The sequence below is a fragment of the Pteronotus mesoamericanus genome, unplaced genomic scaffold, assembly GCF_021234165.1.
Source record: "Pteronotus mesoamericanus isolate MK-2021 breed Mesoamerican mustached bat unplaced genomic scaffold, CSHL_Meso_final scaffold_85, whole genome shotgun sequence".
Lineage (NCBI taxonomy): Eukaryota > Metazoa > Chordata > Mammalia > Chiroptera > Mormoopidae > Pteronotus > Pteronotus mesoamericanus.
Window position 1 is genome coordinate 69,185,654 of NW_026555329.1, and position 26,665 is coordinate 69,212,318.

General features: G+C 39.4%; 1 protein-coding gene across 1 annotated transcript in view; it reads left to right on the plus strand.

The window, feature by feature from the left end:
• The window catches only part of EXOC4 (exocyst complex component 4), a 675,497-nt gene that overhangs the window by 168,768 nt on the left and 480,064 nt on the right, over nt 1-26,665 (plus strand). The window contains exons 8-9 of the mRNA XM_054564275.1: nt 21,509-21,654; nt 26,055-26,143. Of these exons, the coding sequence (XP_054420250.1) occupies nt 21,509-21,654; nt 26,055-26,143 (235 nt within the window). The remainder of the gene's footprint in view (nt 1-21,508; nt 21,655-26,054; nt 26,144-26,665) is intronic.

Genomic DNA, 26,665 nt, shown 5'->3' on the forward strand with positions numbered 1-26,665 from the left:
CTCACGATCTGGGATTTGTTGCACAACCCCGCGTTTCCCATGAAGTGTATGAAACACAAAGACAAAAGAAAAAAATGCTGAGAGGAGGGAAGAGGAGTAAAACTTAGATATATGCTTGCCCCTACATCAGCAGTATTAACAAATATCTCCTTTCCTTGATTTAAGATACTAAGAAGTATAAGATTGGGGAAAAAAGAAAAAGATCCTTAAATGTGCACATCTATTATAGAACCCCTGCTGATACCTTTTTTCCAAGATACGTTATAGTTACTTTAGATAGGTAAAAATGTAAGAAAATATGTACTTTAAAATCTGAGAAATACAGGAAGTATCACGTGTGGCAATGAGAAGCAGCCAGTGTTGTGTCCGAGGAGAAAACTGGTGACCACAGAGGCAGCCCAGGGCCAGGCACAGACACACAGAGGATCGGGGGTTGGCCCGACACCCTCGGCAGCCGCCGCCGGCCCCGCCCACCCAGCCTTCACCTCTCTGCCCGTCTCCTATGTCCAGTGTAGCTGATGCTCATCGATTCTAGAAAATAGGCTTTTTTTTTCCTCTTATGAAAGTTATTTTTAACTAGGTTGTTTTGATTCTCCACCATTATGGATTGTTGACAGTAGCTGACAATCCAACAAATGTACACAGTGGAAACATGTCCTTAGTAATAATGACAGAATAGCCAACAGAATGTTATGTACGTGAACTGCTAACCTTTGTGTTTTCTCAGAGCAAACGAGCACTATATGGACATTTGAAATATATGTCTGTTTAAAATTCTGTCACGTGAGGTCAGTTGTTCAATTCCATAGTCCATTTTGTATTTTTTTCCATATGAAAAGCCCCTCACATTGGCAGCACCAGTTGTTCATCAGTCTCCTTTCCATTATGTGAAGTCCGCGTGTGTCCGCTCTCTGTCAGTCTGTAAGTTTATCATGACACACATACACAGAATAGATTGTTACCTTTTCTGGGAAGAGAATAAACCATAAATATGGACGAGGTTTTAAAAGAGCTGAACATAAATCACTAAGAAAAATCTGTAGTACATTGAGAGAATATAAAAACCACTGTGAATTATAAATAATACAGCAGGGTTATAGAAATCATTTTCTATGAAAGCAGAAATATATTTCTCCTCCCTGCAATAAGGCTCAGTGATTTTAATAACGTCGGTTGACCAGATTCTACATGGAATGTAGTAGAAAGTTCCACAGTAAAGATTGTTCATGGTAATAATTGGTAGCATGGAACTTGTATGCTTACTTGCTATTAAGGATCATACTCGCTTAGTACTGCTATCAGCGTATCGTCAAGGAAATGTTTACCTTTTCTCTTACATTTGCTCTTAGGTAATAACATACAGATTTCTGATCCTTTAAAAATTGAAAGTATGTATTGAAAATTTCCAACATTATATCTTTCCTTAATTAAAAAGTAATTTCTCTGAAATTAGTAATTAACTTCCGTGCAACTTATTTGTAAGGCATCCAGAGAATGGTCATAATTGTTTTTTCTATTGTATATGTTTTAACAAGATTTTTCTAAGGAAAATTAATCATAAAATATAAGTTATTATATTTTATTATAAATAAAATATATTTTATTATATTTTATTATAAAGTTAAAACCTTTTAAACGTGTTTTAAAGAGAATATATTCTTTATATTAAAGGTACCATTCTCTTGGTTTATTTGCTGTTTTAGCAAATAAGGTGTCTTTGCTTTAGAAAGTTTCCTTTATAATATGTAACTCTTACACAGTTTATACAGTTAAGAGTAATCTGTTAAATGTACAACTTTATTTTGAAAGCAGGATGATTTTCTTTCTAAATTCGTGTCATTAGATTTCAGCAATCTCTATGGGTAATGCAGGAGATGAAGAAAAAGTAGAAAACAATGCTTCTTCTTAGGTGCTTTGTAGTTGAGATCAAACTAGTATTATTTTTAACAGCACTGACATTTCAAGACAATATATGATTAACTTCTAGATCGTGTGGTTTGGGGTGCTTTTAAATGTCAATCTAAAGAAAACTAGAGACAGGCTACTATTACATTTTTACCCCTATTCACACATTACTGGACTGAAAACATTCTAAATATTCATTTTCCAAGTAGATTTAGAGATGTTTTCTTTAATTCATTTCTAAAAGGAAATTTCTTACACACTAAAACAACTCTTTGTTTTTATGTTTTGTATTACATTTTTAATTATTTCTGCAACACTACCTTTATTCCTTCAGATAATTTGCTTTGGTTCATTGTTTGGCTGAAGATAACAAAACATATAACTCCTTCCCTGCTTAAAAAAAAAAAGAGCATTTTTTAAGGTGACAATATGTGATTATAACTTAATACAAATATTATCTTGCCAACTTTCAACTCATCTGTGACAAAACTCAGGAATGCAACCATCTAGATTCCTATCCTTGATTTTCAGTTAAAGTATCATGACTGATGCATGAGAAAAAAAAAGTTGCTATTTTCTAAAGTTGTTACCTGTAGAACCTTTTATTATGGAGAATTCTAGGTTTTTTTGAAAGCTGTTTTGAAGTTGATGAATCTGAAAATTCAAGAAATGGGGGTATGTGTGTGCGCGCGCGCATGTGCGCATGCACGCTAATTGTCCAGATGAAATAGTGCTCACTGCAACTTAAAAACTGCATATATAATATGTGTAATTGGCATTCTGTAGATTTATGGATTTTAATCAACTGCGATGTTTCAAGCTGCAAAAGAAACAGAATTCCCTGAAACATAAGCAGTGCAACTGTTTCCCTCTCCACAATGTCCTAAATCGTAAACTTTTATTATTTACCTATGTTACTAGTTAATTTGGGGATTATTGATTATAATGGCTTCTCTCTCTGAGAGTATAAATTATAAGTAATTATTGGAGCAATCTGTTTCCTTCCATGTTGGGCCAAACCAGAATTTGTTTGGTTGCTGTTATATTCTGTATCCAGGCTGGGCGTATTCTGCCTTTATCCATGGAAGCTATTATTTACAGGTAAAAACATGCTTTTCAGTTGAAAGTAAATGTAAAGGAAATGAAAGCATCTGCGTCCCAGCCTATACATTGTCATTAATGATTCTGATTTCTGCTTGCAAGTTATAGTGACTGAATCCTGAAATGACTATATTTTTATGGGTAACAAGATTCTAGAGGGGTTAGCCTGCGGCTGGAAAATGTTTAAGTAATGGCTTCATGGGTCCAGAGAAAAGAATAGCTGTACCAAGGCCAACAAAACAGCACTTACTATATCTTCACTTCATGAAAGTGAATCAGGAATGGTAAGCTCTGTAGCCTTTATGGAACATAGCATCATAATTTACGTTCACACAATCATATAATTGAACATCCTCAGGAGGAGGCGAAACTTCAGATGGCGCCTCTCTGGTAGGCTGGGTAGTAACAGAAAACTAGGTTCTGTGCTATCTGATGAGTGTCTCCTGTGTGAGACGCTGCAGAGGCATCGTGGATGGAGCTTCACAAGCTGCGCTGACCAGCGCAGATAATCATCCTGTACTTGATCCTTGATGTGTTTTCCCAAGCTCTCGGAGCTCATTGCTGGGGGCAGCTGCCGCCAGTATGCAGTCGGGTATCATAGAGCCCAGGATGGAGGGTACGATAGGTGATTTGGAGAACGGGATCACTCCGCATAGCAGCAAAGTGGCAAGTTAAGGTATTTAGGTAAGACCTACCACGTAGACGGCACCTATAAATACTGTTTAAACGAATAAAGGAAATTACAGAAAACAGGCCAGAGAATATATGGAGAACGAAGAGCCAACTCAGTAGCTGGAATCTCTGCTCTAGTGCTTGTGATGAGTACATTTGGTGTGACATTTGTAGTTGTTAATTTATTCTCAGCATTGTTTGAATAAGCCAACAGAGGAGAACCGAGTGCTCTGGTTCAAAGGAATGGACGGCCACTGGGCGGTGCTGAGAGCCCCTTCGGGACATAAGCTGCCCTACGCCTCTGTGCACGTGCAGCGCCTAGTGCAGTGCCTTCCCGCAGACGCTTGTTGAACGAAGAGAAACCTCAGTGAAAGGCTGATGTTTGTGCGCAGCCTTGAAAGGGTTGGATTTGATACAGCAGAGGGAAGTGAGGTGGTTTTTCCAGGTCGTAGGACTCGGAATACAGGCAGAGATGTTGGGATGATCCTGAGACACACTGAAGATTTTGAGACACTCATGTTTGATTTTGTAATGCACTGGAGTGGCCTGTGGTGGATGTTGTAGTAATGCTGGGGAAGAAGTTATTTTTAAAGACCAGTTCTTGGGGGTTTTGTATTCTGTCTTTACTGAAGAAGCCCTGTCCTGATTATCTTGGTGGGTAAACCTACTTGGGAACAGGGTACTAATGAGGCCAGCCTGTGGATTTCCTCTGCACTCAGATGGAACTGATTCTGCTTACCCACAGTAAGACCTAGTAGAGGTTTAATCAGGGAAATGCAAAGGAAAATGAGGCACTTTTCTGTTTCACAGACTAATCTCAAAACTCCTGACCAACTGCCTCACTGTGTGCTAGTGGTCACAAAGGGCCAGTGGTAAGAAGCAAGTGTGGTAGCTCAGCACGCCCACCTACAGCTAAGAATGTACCCTACCATGTGGGATAATTTTCTCAGTCAGATTGCTGACCAGCAGCCTTACTGACACTTGGTGGATTGAACCAAATGTAACTAACACTCTGGAACCTGATCCTCAGGAAAAGGGAAATCTCATTCCCAGGTGGCATATCCTGTTGTGCTAGGCCTGGCGAGGCAACCACACATGCAGCTAAAAGGAGCTCATGCATTTAGCAGAGGTATTTTCCAAAAAGAACCATTTAAAAAATCTCCCCTTCCCTGCTTCCTCTCTTTTCACCTTACATTGGCTAATCATTTCAGGATAGTACTCTCTCACTTACAGGTTTCTTTGAAACTCACAAGCTTTGGTTTGTTCCGCCGCCACCCTGAGTCCCAGCGGCCCCAGTACCGGGAGTGATTCTGACAGCAGCAGCGGCTGTGGCTCCGGCAGTAACACTGGGAACCCGTGCTTTGCTTTTACAAATACTTGCATTGCGCGAACACTGCGCTCTCCTCGGGCTTCTGCAGGGAATACCAGGAAGGAGAATTAGAAGTGTAATCAGGAACCAACGCAGAAAAACAGTAGGATTGAAGAAGGAATTTTTTTTCTCTCCCATGAGCATGTATCTTGAGCTTAAAATAATTATTTTTACTGGCTAGATATTATACTCAAAATATTTTCTGATTTTGAGTTCTGCAGTTATTTTGTGTAGAGCACTACATGGCCATTCATCTTAGTCGTTATTGTACTCAGCGGTTGCTACACCTAGCTCCTCTTCAGCTGGAGAATCTGAGATTGAATATTAAAGGCGGAATGAGGACCTGAGTCGGGGGTTTGGGATCTGCCATTTATTCTGTTGCAGAATACAAGCACTTGCAAATTTTGTCAAGTGCACTCCAAAGACATGGTTTTGCTTTTCTACTGTGATGACACTATAATTGATCAAATGCATTCTTTCAAAGAATTATAAATTCTTATTGGAGTTTGAGGCGATGTCATGTTCATTTGTCAACATGCCACTCCAGGGACACAGGTGCCGCAAATTTATGGAGAAAGCACCTTGTGTTTCTCCTGAGCCACATAAATATGAAGCAGACTTGATTGAAGACGTGTGGCTTCAGATTACTCCTCAGATGGAGAGCAATTAAGATCCGTCTGGGGAAGGCGTTTCGCCGCAATTCCCAGGTTTCCCCGCAGCTCGGGCAGGGACGGGTCTGAGGGACGCCGCGGACGATTCTGGAGCCCTGCAGGTGTTGTTGTAGCGAAGGAGACTGAGGCGCTTCTTCTCTGGCAGAGTGAACAGTGCACATTTTTAGTCAAGTGCATGATTAACTTTGACATTTGAAAATAGAACTTCATGTAAAAATGAGCATGATACTTCTGCATTTTTAATGAAGATGTTTAGTTCCTGTCAAGGCTGATAGAGATTTTTTTCCCCCCCTGTGAAGGGCAATATATTCTCAACTTCTGAAATTTTAGAAACCTGTACTTAACCTTTAATCGTCATTCCATTTACATGGAAATCTGATTAACAACTTTTAAAGTTCATGAGCTCCTGGTAAATGCAATTAAGACCTTTTTCAAGTTTGCTATTAAGAGCTGGCATTTAAAGAAGACTGGGCCTGGCTACTGTTGCTGTCCTCTCCATAGCAGGATGCCTTAAGCAATTAGCAGAGAACAAGAGGTACCTGAATTGTACTGTATTGCTTCTGAGTTAACATGGTTGTTATTTAAATAGCATGCTGTCTTTTTCTTTTCTGTGACTGGCTTTGTGGTATAAGCTTGTTACCGAGGGATACAATAGCACCACAGATACTTACTAGGTGGAGATGTGGCAGTTTCCCTAAGTGAGAGAGTTTGGCTCAGTTTCCCCCTCCCTCTTGTGCTCTGAAGTCATATTTACAAACATCCACTCTCACTCATTAAGGAGTCAGGTTAGTCGTCCTGCCACATTGCATTGTATTGCATCACTCTATTGGATGTGGTTGTCTTTTTGAGAGTTAAAAGATGTGGATTTTGGTGAGAGAAATGATTCCGGTATGCAACTTCTTTCTAAACTCATTGGCATTTCAGCTGTTTAGACTTGGTCCTTGGGTCATGAGGGCAGAAGGGAGGAATTAACTGTGTTGGAACCGGTTGGCGTTGGTTGTCACTGATTAACAAATTGTGGTGTGATGTGTGGAAAATGGCGGCGTAAATAGTTGAAGGCCAAAAGAATCCAACTGGACCATATGCTGCCAATCTGGCAGGTTTTTTCCCTACTTGTTGGTAGAATCAGGCTCTCTGATGGATGCATATAAGAGGCATTTCTTAGGTACTTTGTGCAGCATGCTGCTTATTAGCATTTACAAGAATGATAAGAGAAGATAATGAAGTATCTATAAAGACATCTCAGTAAAATACAGGGTCTGGCACAAATAACATCCCTTTTATTACAAAATCTTTTATTCCAAAAACATAAGCATGTAATTCTGTGACATAACAATATCACACTCAAGTATACAGTATGACATTTTAGGTAAAATGTTCAAGTTAAAACTATAAATTATTACACCTATATTATTACCCTACCAAGCACACTCAAGCAGTCCTTAATTTTTTAGGACCCTGTATATTACATACAACAGGCTGGGTAGTTCAGTGGGTTAGAGCATCATCTTGATATGACAAGGTTGCGGGTTCAATCCCTGGTTAGGGCACATACAAGGATCAACCAGTGAATGTACAAATATGCATTCATTGCATATGGATCAGTGTTGTGGAAAAATGCATCAATGTTTCTCTCTTTTGCTCTCTATCCTTTCCTCTCTCTCTTTCTAATCAATAAAAATTTAAAAAATAATATTTGAATCTTTGTGTTTCTGTATTTGAAATTTTTATGATCATATATTGCTTTTAAATAAAAGATCAAAATTAAACAAAGAAGTATTTGGGGAAAAGTAAAGTTAACTAGGAAAACTGATCTAAAAGAATTAAATCTGGCCCTGGCCAGTGTGGCTCAGTACGTTGGAGTGCTGTCCCGTAACCCAAAGGTTGCAGGTTTGGTCCCCAGTTTGGGCACTTACGGGAGGCAACCAATTGTTGCTTCTCTCTCACATTGATTTTTCTCTCCCTTTCTCTCTCTCTATAAAGCAATGAAAAAATTTCCTTGGGTGAGGATTAAAACAAAAAACAAAAAAATTAAATCTGGTGCCACAAATATCAATGAAATAGTATTCCAGTTTTGAACTCTGGAGTTTCTATGTTTACTATCAATGTACTTAAACCAGCAGTACTGTTAATTTTTTTAACCTTTAAATTGTAGGCTAACCTTAAGTGTAGTAGATAAGTGAAATAGTTTAATCTCAAGTTTTGAATTAACATGTACCATTTTAGTAGAAATGGTGTATAATAATCACAGACCTATATTAGATTTGGATATTTTTTTGGGGGGGGGAACAAAACTGATAAAATAGGATTACTTCTGGCTTAACCAAGCTGTCAACATGTAGGGTTTTTTTTTAAACATGAGTTTAGTATGTTGCTCAAGTATAGACAAGGTCTGCTCAGAAGATATCCCGCCATGTAATATGAAAAATAGAGACATTTATTGAAGAAGATACAAGATACAAAAACCATTGTACATACGACAGTGATGCCTTGGTCCCCTTCAAAGCAGGCACCTTGGGCCTCACACAATTCTCCCGGTTGCCATCAGTTGCCCCGTTGTGTTATCCTGAATTTCATCGAGAGTGAAATCTCTTTCCTTTCAAAGGTGATTTTAGTTTTGGCAAAAGCCAGAAGTCACAGGGCACCAAACCTGGGCTGTAGAGGGGCTGAGTTACCTGGGTGATTTGATGTTTTGCCAAACAACTCTGCACAAGACTTGTTGCATGAACGGGTGTGTTGTCGTCATGAAGCTGCCAATCACCAGTTGCCCATAGCTGTGTTCTTCTGAACCGTCCAAATGGTTTCTGTGGGGGAATGTTCAAGCTTAACGCAAAATTAGATGCAGATTCATTGACCTGCTCACCCAGTCATTTTCAGTGAGATGGCCACACAGCACACATGCTCACTGAATGGCATCTACCGCCCCCACTGGCTAGTACAGTGAAGTCATCATTGGTCATGCATGTGTATTCCAGTTCACTCTCCTTGGCTGCCAGGTTATATTGATGTCACAGGAACCATTGTCATATTAACAATGGCTGGATTTTTTCCAGACAGACCTCATATGATGATGGTGATGATGATGATGTTGATGCATATGTATTTGTGTGTGTATATGTGCATGCACATGAGTGCACACACACACACACATAGTTTCCTTAGAATAATTTTGCTTACGCGATAGATAAAATCTTATAGATATAAAAGTTAACAAAATCTAGAAATGACTGGTATTAAGGTGCTGCTTCAGTTGTAAAGTATTTTACTTAAGTTATTTCAGTGTGAGATGAATTTTTGGTAATACAGGGGAGTGTTGGACAAAATGTCTTTTTTGTACTGTTGAGAGTTCAAGAGATAAATACAGGAAAAGTTAAATATATAGCAATGTATGATTAATTGACAAATCCAGCTAATCATCTTTGGGCCTGTAAACATTAAAGGATGACTTTAGATCAGTCCGAGAAGGTTTTGTGCATGTGGTTGGAGCTGATCTGGTTCCTTAAGGAGGGCTGGGAGGCACGTGGGAAGATGATTCGGGAGAGGGATAACATGCATGTATTCATAACACAACCTTACTGACTTTCTCATCTGCACGATTCATACAGAAGAGTGTAAGATGTGATTAGATAGCCTGAAACCACATTCTGAAGAGCCTTAGAAGAACTCAGTTAAGAGCTTCTTTGTGGACTCCTTAAAAAAAAGGAGCCACTTTTTTTGTCCCTGTATCCTTGTGCTTTGTATCCTCAGTGCCTCCAGACCCTGTTTTCTCCCAGTCTTTACAGTGTTCCCCTCAAACCCTAATAACTTAACCCAGAACCTGGTACCCAGTAGGTACAAAATAAATGTTAATTGGATCTGAACTGGCACTTGTTATTCCTACAAATTCCATTTTGAATTAATTATAAGCAAACATTGTTTGTGTAGGCGTGTCAGTGTTTGCAGATTGCAGATAACCAGTATGAAGAAGTCTTCAGCAACCAAAGTGCTAATTGAAAATTCTGGGTTGTAGGCACTTAATTGAATAAACTGTCTTTAGAGAGTAATTTGAGTCTTTTCCAAGATGCATTAACTCTTTCAAGTCATTAGGGTGGCACTTATCTCATTGGAGCAGAAATTTAATAAATGGTAGTCCTGCACCGTGAGTAAATTAATGTCCCTCAGAAAGCTTCACGTTTCACCAGGGGGGTGTCGCTCTGTTCCACGGAGCCCACGTGCGAATGTAAAAATCAGTAGGTAACCATCCTTGAGAGCATCTTACTTTCAATTTAGGTAACCTGCTAGGAACACCTACTTTGCTCAGGGCCCTGTGTTGCATGTTCACAGAGATACAAGAAAAAACATGGCCTGGACTGAGAAGCATGAGAGAAGGCAATTAACTGCAAGGTAAAATCCTTGAGGAGTGGAAACGGCTCTGTGGGTTTTAATGAGAGTGAGATATCATAGCTAACAGATAGGGCCATGACCTGACCACACGGTGTGCTCATTCATGTCTGTTCTTCACATATATACACATACACATATACATACACATGTTTATATGAACAAATGTATATATATTTATACATGTAACGGTGAAATATGAGCTAGATTAATTGGAAATGTTTTTTATAGTCTTCACATATATACCCTTTTCCTCCTTTGCTTATGTAAATGAGATATGACTTATTAATGTCTGGTGTTGATCTAAAATGAGTATGGTAAAGATGTGAAAACCAGAAAAAAGTCAAGTGTCCTTTCAAGATGTGGTCATTGGTGGTTTGATAGCCTCAATTTGTGTGTCAGCCTCCTGGTGGGACACTGAACTCCAGGCAGTGAGGAGGGTAGTAGAGGTCCACCCTACCCAGCAACTTTTGTTACACTTTTATGCATACTGTGAAGAAACAGGCTTCTAGTTGTCATCAGCAGACAAAGGCTAAGTGACATAAGAAAACACTGTGAAAGAACTTTCAACAGAAAAAGACAGAGATCACACCTCCGCGAGAAGACAGAACCTCATGGGCGTCGCACCTGCCTCTGCTTCCTATGCGTGGGGCTGGCAGCTCCCTCAGGCGTGCAGACTCTGTTTCGTGACATCTGAATGGAGCACGTATAGTTTGTTCAGATCAGTCAAGTGATGCTTAAATTCACTTTCTTGATTTCATTCCCCTGTTTCTGATAGATGGAAGAGGTAATTACAAGCTAGAGGGAAAAAGGATAAATTCAGACATGAAACTGTGTCTGAGAACGAAAACCCTGGGACTTACGTAGGGAATAGGAATGCTCTAGTTTAATCAGATGATAATTATTTGAAAACAACAAATAGAAACTAAGGCTTCAGAAGTCACGTGGGACTGCGGATGGTGCTGCCTAACAGGGAGGAAGGTAGAGGTTTTTTTATCTGGCAAGGAGGAAGCTGCTGAAGGGTCTGAGTGGAAGAATGATGACCTTGAACTCGGCATTAGTGAGCTTGATCTGGTAGCAGGTCATGGGATAGACGGGCATGAGAAGTATGAGTGCAGGACAGCCAGCCGACAGACTGTTGTAATATGCTACATGAAAGCTAATGGGGGTCAGATTTCGAGGGATGAATATAGGAATGAGAATACTTAGAAGAGGAAATGGTAAGGCTCTTAGGTATGCAATAGGAAGGAAAATATGGCAGTCACACTCACTGAAGTGAAAGAAAACATTCCAAAAGTTTAGAGACTGACTATTAGCAGAAGCCTGGCTGTAGTGGTTGGGGTCTTTAATGTAGAGAGAAAGGGGAGAGGAAAAAAGGAGGAGAAGAATGATAGCAGTGAGAAGATAATTAGAGATAGAAATAATTTTATTTATTTATGTAATAACACTTATAAAGTGCTTTCTATGCTCAGAGCAGCGTTGTAGGTGATTTGCAGCATTTGCTCATTTACTCCCGATGGTGGGCCAGGTAATACGATCATTCCTGTTTTAGAGATGTGGAAGGCCAGGTTCTAAGGCACAGGGAGGTAATGTGGTAGTAATTTGGTTCTTGGGGTGCATTAAGAAAAGAACACCAACAGATCCTCATTCTCATAGATAATAATGGTCTGTTAAATGCGAAACATTTTTTTGTGTTATTCTCATATTATATGAAGTAGGTTCTGTTATGCTTATTTCATAGATGAGGGAAATAAGGCTCAGTGAGAGTAAGTCACTTGGCCAATGTCGCGCAGTTTATAAGTGATAGAACCAATTTCTCACACAGACGTTCTACGTTGCAATATTGTCTTCTCATCTTGGAGTTCTCAAGTGGGGGGCATGTATCTTTATTTTAAAGTAATTCTCAAGCGATTCTTAAGTGTAGACTTAAGAATCTTTCTAGAATTTTAGCACTGACAAAAGGAAGGGGCATGTATTTGTTGAGAAAAGATAAAACATTGTGGTCAAAGAGAAGTCAGAGTGGGAGCCTTTCAAGATGGTATTTCCAAAGGAGAAGGAATGTCAAAGAGAAATAAATAGAGGAGAGGTTGTTGGAATGGAGGGGACAGAGAAAAACAGTGCTATGGTTAAAGGGGTCACTAAGACATTGTGATAAAACGTAGGAGTCTTAGCGGTAAGACTGTAACACCAGTGGCTGAAGATTTTGTGTGAGAAAACCATGGTGCTGGTTGGTCAACTGTTATGACAAAGAGAGAGAAAGCGATGTTAGTAGGTGGAATGAACTTTAACATATGCTTGAGTAAGGTGCGCAGATGCTATTGTGAAGCTGCAGTGAGGAATGAGCCTTTGGGCATCACGACCACTTCTGTGTCTGCCTCAGCATGGTGTCTCTTAGTTGCCTTTTTTTTTCTTCTGTGGGTGAGTCAGAAATAAACCATCAAACATTACAAGATCTAAAACACATGGAAGAAACACTGACAGGATTGAAATAAGCTGAAAATAAAACCGTTATTGTTGATTTCGGTATTTTTGTCAAAAATTAATAGAAAAACTGGACAGAAAACATTCAGGACTTGAACAACACTATCAGGGGCCTTGACTGAAAGTGGCATATATGGCACGCTCCACCTGACACCATCAGAATACCGGTTGTTTCGTGTTCACATGGAATGTTCTCTATGGTAGGCTGCATGTTAGACCATGTAGGTCTCAATAATTTAAAAGAATTTAAATAACACAAAGTATGCCCTCCAATCACAACAATTAAATAAAAACAGGAAGAAAATTTGGAATTTCTCAAATATTTGGAAATAACAAACTTCTAAGTGCATATTGAATGTATGAAGAAAGACCTAAAATCAACAATTAAGTTTCCACCTGGAGCTAGAAAAATGGGAGAAAAAAAAAAAATCAAACCCAAAGCAAGCAGAGGGAAAGAAATGATAAAGATCAAAGTGAAAATCAAAGAAGAATCAGAGAAACAACACAAAAAGTAATGAAACCAAAAGGTGGTTTTCTGAAAAGATCAAAAATTGATAACTCTCTAGCTAGACTGAGCAATTAAAAACCAGGAATGAGAGAAGAAGATATTACTATAGACACTACAGACATTAAAAAGATTTTAAACAGTTTATTATGCACAACTGTATGTCAACCAATTAGATAACTTAGATGAAATGGACGACTTCCTAGAAAGGCACGGAATACCAAACCTAATCAAGAAATAGAAAATCTGAATTGTCCTGTAAGAACAATCCTACCTATATGTAAGCCATGCAAATGTTTTGTCAAACATTTAAAGAAGAAACAATACCAGTGCTTTGCAGACTCAGAAAGTAGCGATGAGATGTTTCCCATACATTCTCTGAGGCTGGTAAACACTGGCAGAATTGAAATAAGCCAAAAATAAAACCATTATTTTCCCTGATAAAAAGTGAAAGCACAGGAAACAGAGTGATATCCCTCATGAACACTGGTGGACAAATCTTGAACAGAATATTATCAAATGGAATCCATCAGCATGTAAGCTGTATTATGTAGTATTGTTAGGTGGGATTTATCAGTAATCAATTAATGTACTACACCATCTTAATAGAATAGAGGACCAAACCCGCATAATCATTTCAATATCCAGGTAACATCCACTGGTGATTACAAAACAAAGACAAAAACCTTCAGCAAAGTAGGGTTGGAAAGGAATTCTCCCAGTGTAATAAAAGCCTGAAGAACCTGCAGCTGACGTCATCAGGGGACTCTGCCGTGTAGAAATGTTCCACAGTGATTGTGTCGGTGGCTACTCTGCCGCTTGCATTACCTACACTTGGGAAACTGGACACTACAGTGGGCGCATTTTATGGTATTATACCTCACAAAGCTGTTTTAAAAATATTATGGGATAAAATCAAATTAGAAGCATTCAAAGATAGATGTCCTTCACAGTATCCTTCAGAGACCCAATGAACATACACTTAACAGTCTCAATGAAAGTTAGTTAACATATAGATCATGGGAATCTCATCGGTGTCATTTCCCCATTCACAATTATGTATTTGAGGGTGTACACGAATATGAATATTGTGCGCTTCACAAGTGAGCACATTCCAAAGTAAATTCAGTGTCCCTGTCCCTATCAAACCTGTGCTTCTCACACTCCTGAGTATTGTTCCTGGAACCACAGTTTGTTAGTGTTTTCAGAGGTGCAGTGTTTTAGCCATTTTTTATTTCTCCTGTTATTTCCTTTATGGGATAACTGGTTAAATTTTGTTTATGTTTTTCCTCTGCATTGAACCTCAGATGTATCCCATAATGTACAATCTTACTCATGCTACTTTAGTTTAAAGTTTAAAATCATCTTTTCCTTTCTTGAACTGTCTTGGTAGATTTTCTCTTCTTGTCCCCTTCCTTTATAGTATTTCCCTTAATCATTTATTTTATCCCCACCCCTTTGCCTTCTAATCTATTGTTTTATATGCCAGTAGATACTTTAAAGTATATTTGTCAACATTTTATTTACTTATTCAAAACCTGCTATTGCCTTGTCATTTTGTATTTGACCTCATTGTCTGAGTGCGGTGGTGAAGGACCCAATATGTTTTTCCATTGATTGCCTTCCCAGGCTTCCCTCTCAGTCATCATTTTTGCGTTACCTGAGCTGTTTGCTGTTCATGAATGATACCCTAAATTTCCCTACCACTACTTATTTGTTCTGTTCTTCTGTCAGTTTTCTTTTGGCCGTTTACACCTTTTAAGGTTATATGTATGTCCTGTAGTGTCAGGCTCCTGAAACATTTATTTCATTGTCCTAGTGAGGAGCAGCTTTGCCCTTCTTCACATGCTCACAGCTGCTGCTTTGTCCTGCTGCTCACTCTCTCCTGTGCACTGTAGCCATTCACGGTGTCTTCATCACACGCGACACCTTGAGGGGAGGATTGACTGACTGGTTGATTTGGCTTTCAATTCACTTAAAATATTTTATTTACATGTAGCAGAATTCACTTGTTTTGATATTAAGGAAGGATTTTTTTAAAGTCTTGCTTGTATTTCTAGTACAATACCTTGCATATTTTATGCATTGAATAAATATATGTTTATTTATAATAAATGAAGACTTTCTTTTGAAAGCTATAAAAACTGGGTTTTCTTTGTTCAGAGCTCTCCCGTTGAGGTAGTAGGGGAAAGCGAAACAGTAGCAGTTTGATCTCGGCTTCATTTGGAAGGTATTTGATGCAGGACAACGAAGTGCATGTGCAGTCTTGGAGTTTTGGGTTTATTTTACTTTGAACACTCAAGTGAGGACTATTCATGAGACCACACTGCTAGTGGTTTTAATGATATAATTGCCATTAATAATAAGTATAATTAAGCAGGTGGCCATTGTATTTCCAAAATGATTGTTTATATTTCTTTTAGTATCCTTACTGCAGAATATTTTAGTCTTTATACAGTGAGGAAATGAGACTGCTATATTCAGAAAATAACTTTTTCTGTTTTTTTTCTTTGTCATTAATATTTCATTCACTGGCGGCTCAGTGGGGGAAATCTCATCATTTTTAGTAATTTAAAAATGCTGTTATGTTGTTCCAATCTCTCTGTTGTAATATTTTCTGGGATCGAGGTGGCACTTTGGTTATATATCACTGATTTTGCTCCTCACCCCTCTCTGGAATTCTCCTCTCAAATTCTTGGCATCCTGGCATCCCTGTATCTGCCTTGCCTCCTCCATCTGGTGAGACTGTAGCTTCTGCTTAGGTCCTGCCCTTGCGCCATGGAAATGGTGAAGTGCATTCTGGGGAAAAGGCCAGAGGAACTCACCTGTGTTCCTTTCTTGGATCCTTTCTTGGATCGTAGCCTCCAGTTTCTGTTTAATTTGGTTCAGCTCTAAGACCTTCAGGTTTTTATTTTTGTACATGTTTCTTCAGCTTTTAAAGTTATTTGCAATATGAGGGTTAGTTTAATGGGAGCTACTCTGCTGTGCCTGAAACACAGCTCCTGGACATCTTCATTTTAAAAGAACAAATTATCAAAATTTACAGCATTGAGTGAAGGCCCATTGAAGATATTTTGCATAAGAGACATTGAGTCTTAGTTCATTTTGGGAGCTCAAGCTGATTTTTTTCACCTTATTGCTCCTAACATAAAAACAATTTAATTTTCAGGTTCATCAAGAGGGATAAATGCAGTGTAGCTTTGCTATAAATCATTGAACATGTGAAGTTAGTAGGCAGGAGAATTTGTTTCTACCTCTCTTGTTATCATGAGATACCATTATTGTGGACAAACAGTACTATCTGTGTATACATGTCATTAGATGCATATTAGTATGTATTCATTTATCTGTAGTTCTCAGTGAAGAAACAAAAACCTATTCAAGCTATCATACAGAAAACTAAGGAAAATGCATTGAAAGCTGTATGGATATACTTTGGAACCAAAGCGTAGAACATCTAACACCTTATCTGCAATTGGATTTGAAACATTTAAAGCTATGGAAGACAGGTTGTAACCTTTCAATTTCTCTTGTGTGGGTCTCCCATTTCTCTGTCTCTCTGCTCATATAGTTCATAGAGTTCATTCTCTGTGTGTAGACTGGCTTTCTTTGATTTTTCATCCACATAGTGAAAGGCAGTTGCCTCAAAGAACCTACATCTCCTCACCTACGTTGACCAGCAGAGACTGCATTCCACTAACACCTTCCTGGGGAAGGGAATATGATTGGCCAGTTGAGAGGTGGCTGACCCCCCTGGTAGAACAGGGTCTGGCCAAGAGGGTGGGTAGAAGTATGGCTACTAGAGCCCACCATGTGGTTGGGGGCCAGTTCTTGGATAAGGAGAGGATTTTGTAAGCTGGGAAGTTACTATAAGGGATCAACCCATTAAATACCTAGAAGGATCTGGATGTGTCAGTGAGTAGCTATCTGGATAAACAGAGAAGCTGAAAGCAGGAGATGTGTTCATTTTAAGCCCATAATTCCCGTATTTACTTTTAGGGGACTCTGTGAGTATAACCACAAGCAGCCACAGGCAGTGTGTAAAAGAGGATGAAATGATAAATGACAAATGTGTTAAAGAGGATGAAATGGTAAATGACAAATGTATTCAGTGACGTTACCAATGTTATATCAAATTATAAATCTCAGAATCATGGTCCTGCTTTATACATCATGAGATTTTGAACTAGCATCTTAGCAACTAATTAAATATTGTATCAGAAGAGATGCCTGATCACCCTAATTTGTCCTTTTTTTAAGCATTATATTTTATTTCAATCAGAGAACCATCCAACGTAGCAAGTGCTCAAAAAAAAAAATATAGTGGACCATGATCTCACTGGGATATATGGGTTTTTCAGGTGCTTTCCAACCATGTTTTCATATTTCTTGTCCTTAGTTTTACAAATTAATGCCTTTTAAGTTAAACTTTAAAACACTCATAAACTTTGACTTTTATTTTTTGAACTCTTGATCAATAAGAAATAGCAATTTCTGGTAATTAAAAAGAGAAAAGAAATGAGTGTCTGAGACATGAGGGAATTTGGAGCCAGCAAGAACACAGGATTATCTTCCACAGATTTTCTGTGGGCAGGAGGTACTTGATATTATGTGTAATGCCCTTTGCCCCAGAATTCCAATCTTGAATGATTTTCCCCAGACCCTCATAGGTGAGTGCTTGCGAGATTGAAGTACAAGTGAGAAGATGCAGAACACTATCCACAATGATGTAGAATCACCAAGAAGTTGTGTGGTTATAGTTTAATACTGGACCTCTGATGTTTGTGTCAAGACTTTGTAATAGAAGATTTAGCCTAATTCAATCAAATTTAAAACATCTTAGAAATAGGAGACTATTTGTCCTTTGAGATATTTAAAAATGCACTTTTACCAGTTGCGGTGTCAAGATACAACTTTACCTGTTTTAAAGCAGTGTTTTCCAACTGATGGTGTATGGTATTGAGGCAAAGAAGCAAAATACATCAAGGAAATAAACATTGCCAAGGTTATGATTAAAATGACACGTATCCCTTTTTTATTTCATTTCTTTTATAGATTTTTGTGCTGAGGACTCATTTATAGGGCTTATTCTATTTTGGAGACTCTCTGTAATTTGTGTATTATAACATATACATCAAGGCTTCTTATCACACAGTGTTTAAAAATCAGTGAGTCACTTTTTATTCTCTGGTATGTTGCATGACTGTGGTGGGAAGAAAGAAATATAATGCTTTCAGGATTATAGCATTTAAGTTGGGGTGTTCAGGCATTTTTTTCATTAAATACTAGTATTAGGCAGTTTTTGGTAAATATCTACAGAATGATGGGAGTTCAGGAAAAGCGACAGCTGGCCCTGAGTTGCCTGCGAAGGAGCCATTGAAGAGAAAAGAGTGGAATTGTTTTTGGAAGGATTTGTTAGGACTTATTTAGGAGAGAGACTTATTTAGGTGAGGCATTGTGGAAGTGAGAAGGCCCAGGAATATTCATGGAAGAGTAAAGTAGGTTATTTTGATTGGAGTGTTGGGGTCCTTGTCAGGGGAGTATGATATGATTGGAAATACACATTGAAATCAGAGGTTTGTCCATCATGAGTTGCCCTATGTTGATAGCAGCATCCGGGTTTGATAGTGTGTGGGAAAGGCTAGACAAGTAAGAGATGAGAAGCAGAGCATTAAGTAGGAAAAACTGTACGAGTTGAACTAAGTGGGTTGCTATCAGAACACACAGGAAGGGGCAAAGGAATTGAGCCGAGGAAGAATGATTAATAGACTTGGGGACTAACTCTTGTATGGATACAAAGGATAAAGGAATGTACCAAAAGGTGGTTCTGAAGTTTTAAATCTGGAGAGCAGTGAGAGTAAAACACTCCGAACAAACAAAAAAGACAGAAGGAGTTACTGATTTTTATGGGAGGATGATTTAGGCTTCAGAATTTATGGTTGATTTTATCAGTAAATTCGTGACTGTGTCAGTGAAATATATGATTCCAAGTCAGCAAATGGAGCTTGAGAGAGAAATCAAGAAAAAATGTGATGGTAAAGGTTTATAGTAAAGGAAGCAATACATGTGGAGGCTGTTTTTTGAAGTTTGGAACCTAAAGACGAAAGGGAAATAAGATTATACATGGAGCATGGGACCAAAGCAAGCCTTTTCTTGAAAAGGAGGAAAGGGAGAAGACATGGCTAGGAATGGACTGACGATGTTGAGAGGTAATAATAGAGGAGACTTTGCTGATGTGGAGGAAAAGAACAATGATCCTAAGATATTAGGGTTTTAAGGATGCTGGTTAGTTAGTTCCTGATCAGTCAATATTTTCTTGCACGAGGCCAGTCATTGAATTTTAGGACAAGTAAGTACCTCAAAAGAATTACTTGGCTTAGCGTATTTCATACTTTGGTATAAAACTATCCCTCTGTCATATTGGTGTTAAAACCAGTGAAACCAGTGCATTTGTAGACATCTTTCTGTGGTATATCAGCTTGATATTCTGTTCTGGTTTACACAGATTTTTATAAACTTCATTAGCATCGGTGTCAAATCTACAAATTGAGTCCCTCCGTTGAGTTACTAATGTAGGGACCCAATATTCAATATTCTCCCTGACTCTTGGGCAGTTTGGGTGATGTATTCAGAGAGATGGTATTGTCATCATATTACTTGATCAGCATGTTGACTAATATTCCAGTGGCCTCGTGAATTTTTAAAAAAATGACCAATCTGTTAACATGTTTTACAATTTGCCAATGAAATCTTTATTTCACAGAAAATGAAATAAAGTCCACTTATTGCCACCCACAGCCACACTCATCAGCCGTTTTACGCTTTTGGTGAGGATGGAGTGTCATGGGGAAGAGTCGGGGCTCCAAGGTCACGGGGGCCGTTATGCTATAATTATAAGAACTTAGGCTTGTTGCATGTCTTTATGAAGACTGTTCCTTAGAGCATTTTAAGGTTCGCAGCGAAAATGAGGGGAATGTTCAGAGATATCTCATTCGCTTCTGCTCCCCCGCGCGCCTCTAGGCTCATTTCTAAGCACCACTAATGCACTGTCGTCATCCCTAAAATTCAGGTTGTAACTCTTACCTCATAGATTTCATGATTGAGGAAGATCATGTTTTTAACATGTCTGACATTTCATAAGTACTCTGTAGTGGACATGCACTCATAGTAAAGCCACAATTGCTTTAAAACTTACTTGGGGGAAGCATTCTGTTTATAGAGTGCATTAGAAGTGTGTTTTGATGATAATGCTTAATACGGCCTTCAGGCTTTCATTGAGTGAATGAATGAATGTATACATTCCTGCAGGAATAAATAGTTCCATGGGATCTCTAGGTCTCTGAAAAGTTTTAACTGAAGTCCTGGGTAGAATTGTTTGCCTGTTATAGGTACTATATGACTTGATATCTTAAATGTGGTGATTGTGGAAATGAGTTGAAACACTTTAGTCCAGGTTAGATGTTCTTAGGAACTGTGGTGACTTCTGTTCTAGACCTGCTGCTTCCTTTGACAAATGTGGGGACTTTTGAGAACTCTGGTCTTCAGAACCTCAGAACAGTTGATTTTTGCCCAAGCCCCACCCCCTGAGGCCCTAAAGTGCATTGATTTTATAAGCAGGGCCCACTGGCAGTAGTGATCAAAAGCTGCTTTTTTGTTTGTTTGTTTGCTGCTTTGAAGCTCTTAAGATGAGTAGTGGCCCTAGAAATCAGTTGTAGATCAGGACCTCTTAGCCTGCTGTGGCCCATGGCAGCTCTGAGCAGGTAGGGTTGCAGCACTTACCCACTGTGCCAAAAGAGCCTCGAGTCCAGTCAATCCACCAGGGTTCACTGTGCACTCGGGAACCTCTGCTGAGCCTCATTTCTGTATATGATCTGAGAATCTATGGGGTAAAATTGTGTGCTTTGTAAGTGTGCTAATACATCTAAATGGATTAGCTCCTTGCTTGCAACATAACAAGCCCCCGATAAATATTACGGCATTGTTGCTGATGCTGCTATAATTTCAGATAACCAATGATTAAATTATGACTACAGGGAAATGTTTATTAACTCAGTGCCTGGCACATAGTAGACCCATAATAGAAAGGTTCCCCTCAGAGAATTTGAGATCTTGCTCATATGTGTCAGCATATGTGTCAGTTTAGCTCAAATATACTTTTATTAAGAAAGAAAAAGTTCCCTTTACCCCTTTGTTCAAATGCCCGCCACACCCTTTCCCTAGTTTAGGAATAGACAGAAAATAGATGGCTTTCTAGATATAATGTCTCTTTCCTCAGATCTACCACTAGAAACATGAGTAGCTAGGTTAATATACTTCTGGATGTCAGGGATGAGAATTTAGAATTAGGTTTTTATGGTTTAAAATTGCTTTTCCTAAAAACAATATCATAGATATGTGTATTAAATTGCATATCTGCTTGTACAGATGCTGTTGACTGAGTACTTGGACATGAAAAACACTCGTACGGCCTCTGAACCGTCAGCTCAACTAAGTTATGCCAGCACTGGACGAGAGTTTGCAGCCTTTTTTGCCAAGAAGAAACCTCAAAGGCCAAAAAATTCTCTTTTCAAGTAAGTGGCTCCCTGTTGGCAATATAGCAGGTGCCAAGAAGTGTTAGATCCAGGTAGGACTTTCTGCTTAGTTGTGGGCCATCACATCTCCTAGTTAAATTTGACTTGAAATAATTTATAGGAAGTGAACATATTTTTATTGTATATTTTGTATATTTTTATTTTCTGTAAGGGGAAGTAGTTATATTGGAATGTGGTTACTGGACTATCTAGAACTTTTTAAAATATTTCAGGGATTTATTTCTGGGGAGTTTTATATATATTGGAGGGAAATTAAACTCTCCAGTTGTTTCTGGGGAATTTATATGAAATGAAAAGAAATGTAATATCTCAGCCCTTGAAAAACCCCAAAGTGCCAGGAAACAACCTTTGTTAATAAAGTTATGTAAATCTCTGTAGCTAAGTAATATTGGGTTTTGTTTGATATAATAAAGAAACAATCTGCAAGTCCTTTTTATTCTAATTATTACTATCTTAGGTAACCTGCCTGGCCAGGTATCCTAAGTATATGCCACTTGGTAACAGTAAACAGTTATGCAATTATTAGCATTGATAATAACAACACCAATAACAACTACTATTGATTGAGAACTTACCGTTATTTCCAAACACTATGTAGATAAGTTTCTCGAAATAATTGCAATTAAACATAACTCATGTTATATCAAATTTCAGCAGCTAGAGTACTGGCTGACACTGAGTCCTTACTACGTGCTAGCCAAGGCATTAAGCCATTTTCATGGGTTATCTTATTCACTCATTATGACCTTGTATGTGTGGGTTCTATTTTTACTCCTCTTTTACATGTTAAGAAAGAAAAAAAAATACACAGCTGAGGCACAGGAGAGGTTAGGTAACTGATGGGAGTTCACACAGCTAGCAAGCGCTAGAGGCAGAATTTAAGTCTTGGCAGTCTTATGTGTTCTTTAGAAGAGTTAATAGATTTTTAAGAAGTTGTATTTGTAAATCTAAGCATTTCAAGTGACTACAGAAGTATCATCATGGTTTTTGGAATAGCTGAGGCTCCAGTATCCTTTACTGATTGACTTTTGAGATTTTGTTGTTGTTGTTGTTGTTGTGGATTCATAGAGTTCTTAATCGTTAGGGAAAGTTTCAGCAGTTCATTTACCTTGTGGCCTAGAGAAGAGATTTACTGTGCTCACAGTGGGATAAAATCCATTCTGTTTATTGAATGTGTTCCTTTTTTTCTTTTTGCACTTTTATTCAGAGGTTAGTTGGAGTATCAGTAAAAATGCTCTCATCCACAAATAACGCAGAACCTCAAAGGAGCTACAAGTGGGTAAACCAGGTGGAAGTTTCTGTCTCACACATGAAGGATGGGTGTAGAGGATCCCTTAACCCACCAGTAGCAGTGGGGACCCCGCCCTTTCCCTTTCTCTGCTTTTGTCCCCACTCAAGTAAAAATGGTGATGCCGAAGAAATAGGGTGTGATTCTTTCTGTAAATCTTTTCTTTTTTAATTAGTAGTCTATTTTTTATAGCAGTTTTAGGTTTTTTGAAAAATTGAGCAGACGGTACACAGACTTCCCTTATGTTCCCTCTCCTACAACTTCCTCTGTTAACATCTTGCATGAATGTGGTACATTTGTTGCAATTGATGAGCCAATATTTGTACATCATTATTAGCTAAAGTCCATTGTTTACATTATGGTTTACACTTTGTTTTCCACAGTTTTATGGGTTTTGAGAAATGTATGGTGTCATCTATCCACTGTTACGGCCTCATACAGAATAGTTCCATGGCCCTACACACCCCGTTTTCCACCTGTTTATTCTTCCTTCTTTTCCTTGCTCACTGAACCCCTGACAATGACCAACGTTTTTACTGTCTCCTTAGTTTACCTTTTCCAGAATGTCTTTCATAGTTACAATCATACAGTATGTAGGCTTTTCAGGCTGTTTTTTTCCACTTAGCATTATGTATGTAGGTTTCTTTCATGTCTTTGTGGCTTGATAGATCATCCCTTTGTATCACTGAATAATATTGCATTATGTGGATATACCAGTTTTTCCATCCAACTACTGAAAAGAATTTTGGTTGCTTCCATAAATCTACTCTAAACATCCAAGTGCAGGTTCCTGTGTAAATAGAAGTTTTCAACTCATTTGGATAAATACCCAGGAGCATGATTACTGGATCATGCTGTTTAACTCTGTAAGACACTGCCAAACTGTCTCCCACGGTGACTATGCCATTTCAAATCCTTTTACATTTACTTTAAGTTATTGCTGATACATTTATTAATATTTCCTGCCCGTGACAAAGCCCCTCTGCAAGTTTCCCTCAAGAAGACTAGGACTGGGTCTTATGTCCAGTCCTAAACCAGTCACTGGCAGGGCCAGAAGATCACGGCTTGCCGTAAACCAGTTAGGTTTCTTCTCTGGTGATGGGCCTCCTGCTGGACGGAGAGCCACTGTGAATAGGGAGCAAGGTCGCGGGACACCCAGGGAGAGCGGGAGCCGTGTGGGCAGGCAGGAAAGGCCAGGAAAGGTGGCGGCAGGAAGTTGGTAGAGACGCGGAGACGGCCTCAGGTGCTGCTTGTTAGGCCTCCCCTCCTGTCTCCCCGCCCATCCTCCCATTTAAATGTAGGTGTGTTGCCGAAATCAAGCGTCAGGGTTTTTAGATTGCACACTCTGAGCCACCGCCCCAAATTTACAGCCTGAGACAACATATCCATTTTCAAACATTTAGCCAATCCTGAAATTGTGGTGTTGGAAAGCATATAAACCGTTGGAAATGAATAAATGACCTTAAATAGTTGTTACGCATTTATTAATGTTGCATAGAAACAAAAAAAAACAACCCATCACCTGCACAGAATTAGGCCATCACTACACATCTGCCTTTTCTCGTCCTGGTTCCGCCGTTGTTGAGCCCGGTGCCCAGAGCAGGTCTCCCGTCTGGAAGGCCTCGAGCCTGTGCTGTGAAATGAGGAGGTGAGACCGAATCATCATGGTGCCCTTTTTACTGTGAAAGTGTGACAATCTGGTTCCAAACATAAAAGGGTTTCCAAGTAGCAAAACACATCAGGTCATAAAGGATTAAGATTTTGGTAAACTGTAATCTGTTTTTATCACACTCATGAAAGACTTTATTGCTCTCTCTAATTGCCCCTAACCAAGGTTAATTAAGTGTGCTTAAGTTCTCTCATGTTGTGTAGTGCGTGCCTCTCCATTCTTTGCTCAAGAGTTTGTTTTTCCCGTGTCACTTCTGTCCCATAGCTGTCAGCATGCTTTATGGAGGTCAGCGGCTTCTTTTTCCTACTTGTCAGGCGGGTGGCACTTTAAGCCCTGGACATGCGGCCTCCCTTCTGGCTGTAAGTGCCCTCTTAGCTCTCAGCGGGGTGCAGAGAGAGGAACAAGCGACCCAAGTATTTCCCTCAGACTGACATTCATCTTAGTGTTCGTCCTCATTGCCGAGGAATGGGTAAAGAAGGCGTGATTAAGAAAATGACGGCGCTCGGTCCTTGTTGCTAGAAACCTGTTCCGTTGTCACTCTTGGTCTTCCATTATGCTGCTGTTTACCCCTCGGTGGCAGTAATTCTTAGAAGACTCTCTCCCACCAGCCTGTTAGTCTGACGTTGAAGGTCGCAGGTTTGAAGTGGAACTTCTGAGCACATCAGAGGATTTTCTGTTTGAGGGAGTCATAATATTAACTGGTTTTTTTCCCCTTAGCTACAAGTTTATCTAAAGATTGTGATTTTTTTTTTGGTATTATTATTTTAGATTTTAGAGACCTGTTCTAAATCACAAGCATTCCCCCATGTTCTTGACTTGAAACAGCTCCCGGGTAGGCGCAGACAGGCACTCTGTAGGTGGGAGGCGGCAGGGCCAAAGCCTGGCAGCCCTTCCGAAACTGTGCTGTTTCCAGGATTTTAAGGAGAGACCAGAGACACCTTGCTTCTGCGGTGTAGCTAACCAGCGGTATGCCTAATGTGTCCTTTGTCCTAGTCCTCTAACAGAGGGACATGGAGAGGCAAGATGTCTGCTCTGAGAAGCCAGGACTTCTGCGGTGACAGCTGGCAGTCACTGATGGCTCTCGAGCTGGACAGGCAACGTGTAACGACGTTATAAGATACTCCTGTTGCTGTGTGTGTATAGGGATCCTGGCAGAGGATCTGGAGGCAAAAGAAAGTTGCAACAAGTCAGAGTTGTACCAGCTAAAATGGAAAATGAGCAAAAGATCCAAATACTGTTGTGGAGGAGTGTTAGCCAGGACCCCCATTCACACACCGAGGGTGCTGGCAGCCTGCCCCTGGCCCATCATGGACCATTAGGGAGTATCACACAGATTGGACTAGACTACTTTTGGAATGCGTAGACGGACACTGCCTCTTTGGTTGCCACCTAACCGTTTGTTGACCCTGCTTTTCATTGCAGGTTTGAGTCATCTTCCCACGCCATCAGCATGAGTGCCTACTTGCGGGAGCAGAGAAGGGAGCTCTACAGTCGGAGTGGAGAACTCCAAGGTGGGTGGCCGCCTTTCTCTGGGAGACCTGAAGTGTGTGGCATGTGAATGTGAGGTCTGAATTCACAGGATTCTTTCAAGATAGCAGAGATTTAAAGACTTGATCATCTGTTTCTCCCTTCATTTCCCAGCATCTGTTGACAAGCAGCTAAAACTACTACTGTGGCCATAGGACTTATAGACCTGCTACCATTCTAGTGGGAACTCAAAGCAAAAAGAGATGCAGTTAGTCTCTTCTAGGCTTAAAGATGGGCCCTGCCGTAGTCGGGCGACACCGGTCTTCCGTGGCTGCCACTGTTAACTTTCATTATTGTTGTCAGTACCTCCTGGAATCTGTCAAGAGTATCTGAGATTTGGAAAAAGGCAAATGCGGCTTCTGCCGTTATTTAAAGGGAGGAAGGATTTCTCTAATCATTGTGTTCTAATCAATATAACTTTGATACACAGGATATTTGATACCTACATATGGCTACTAAACAATGATGATCTGAAGAAAAAATACACAAGGAAATAAATTACAAGT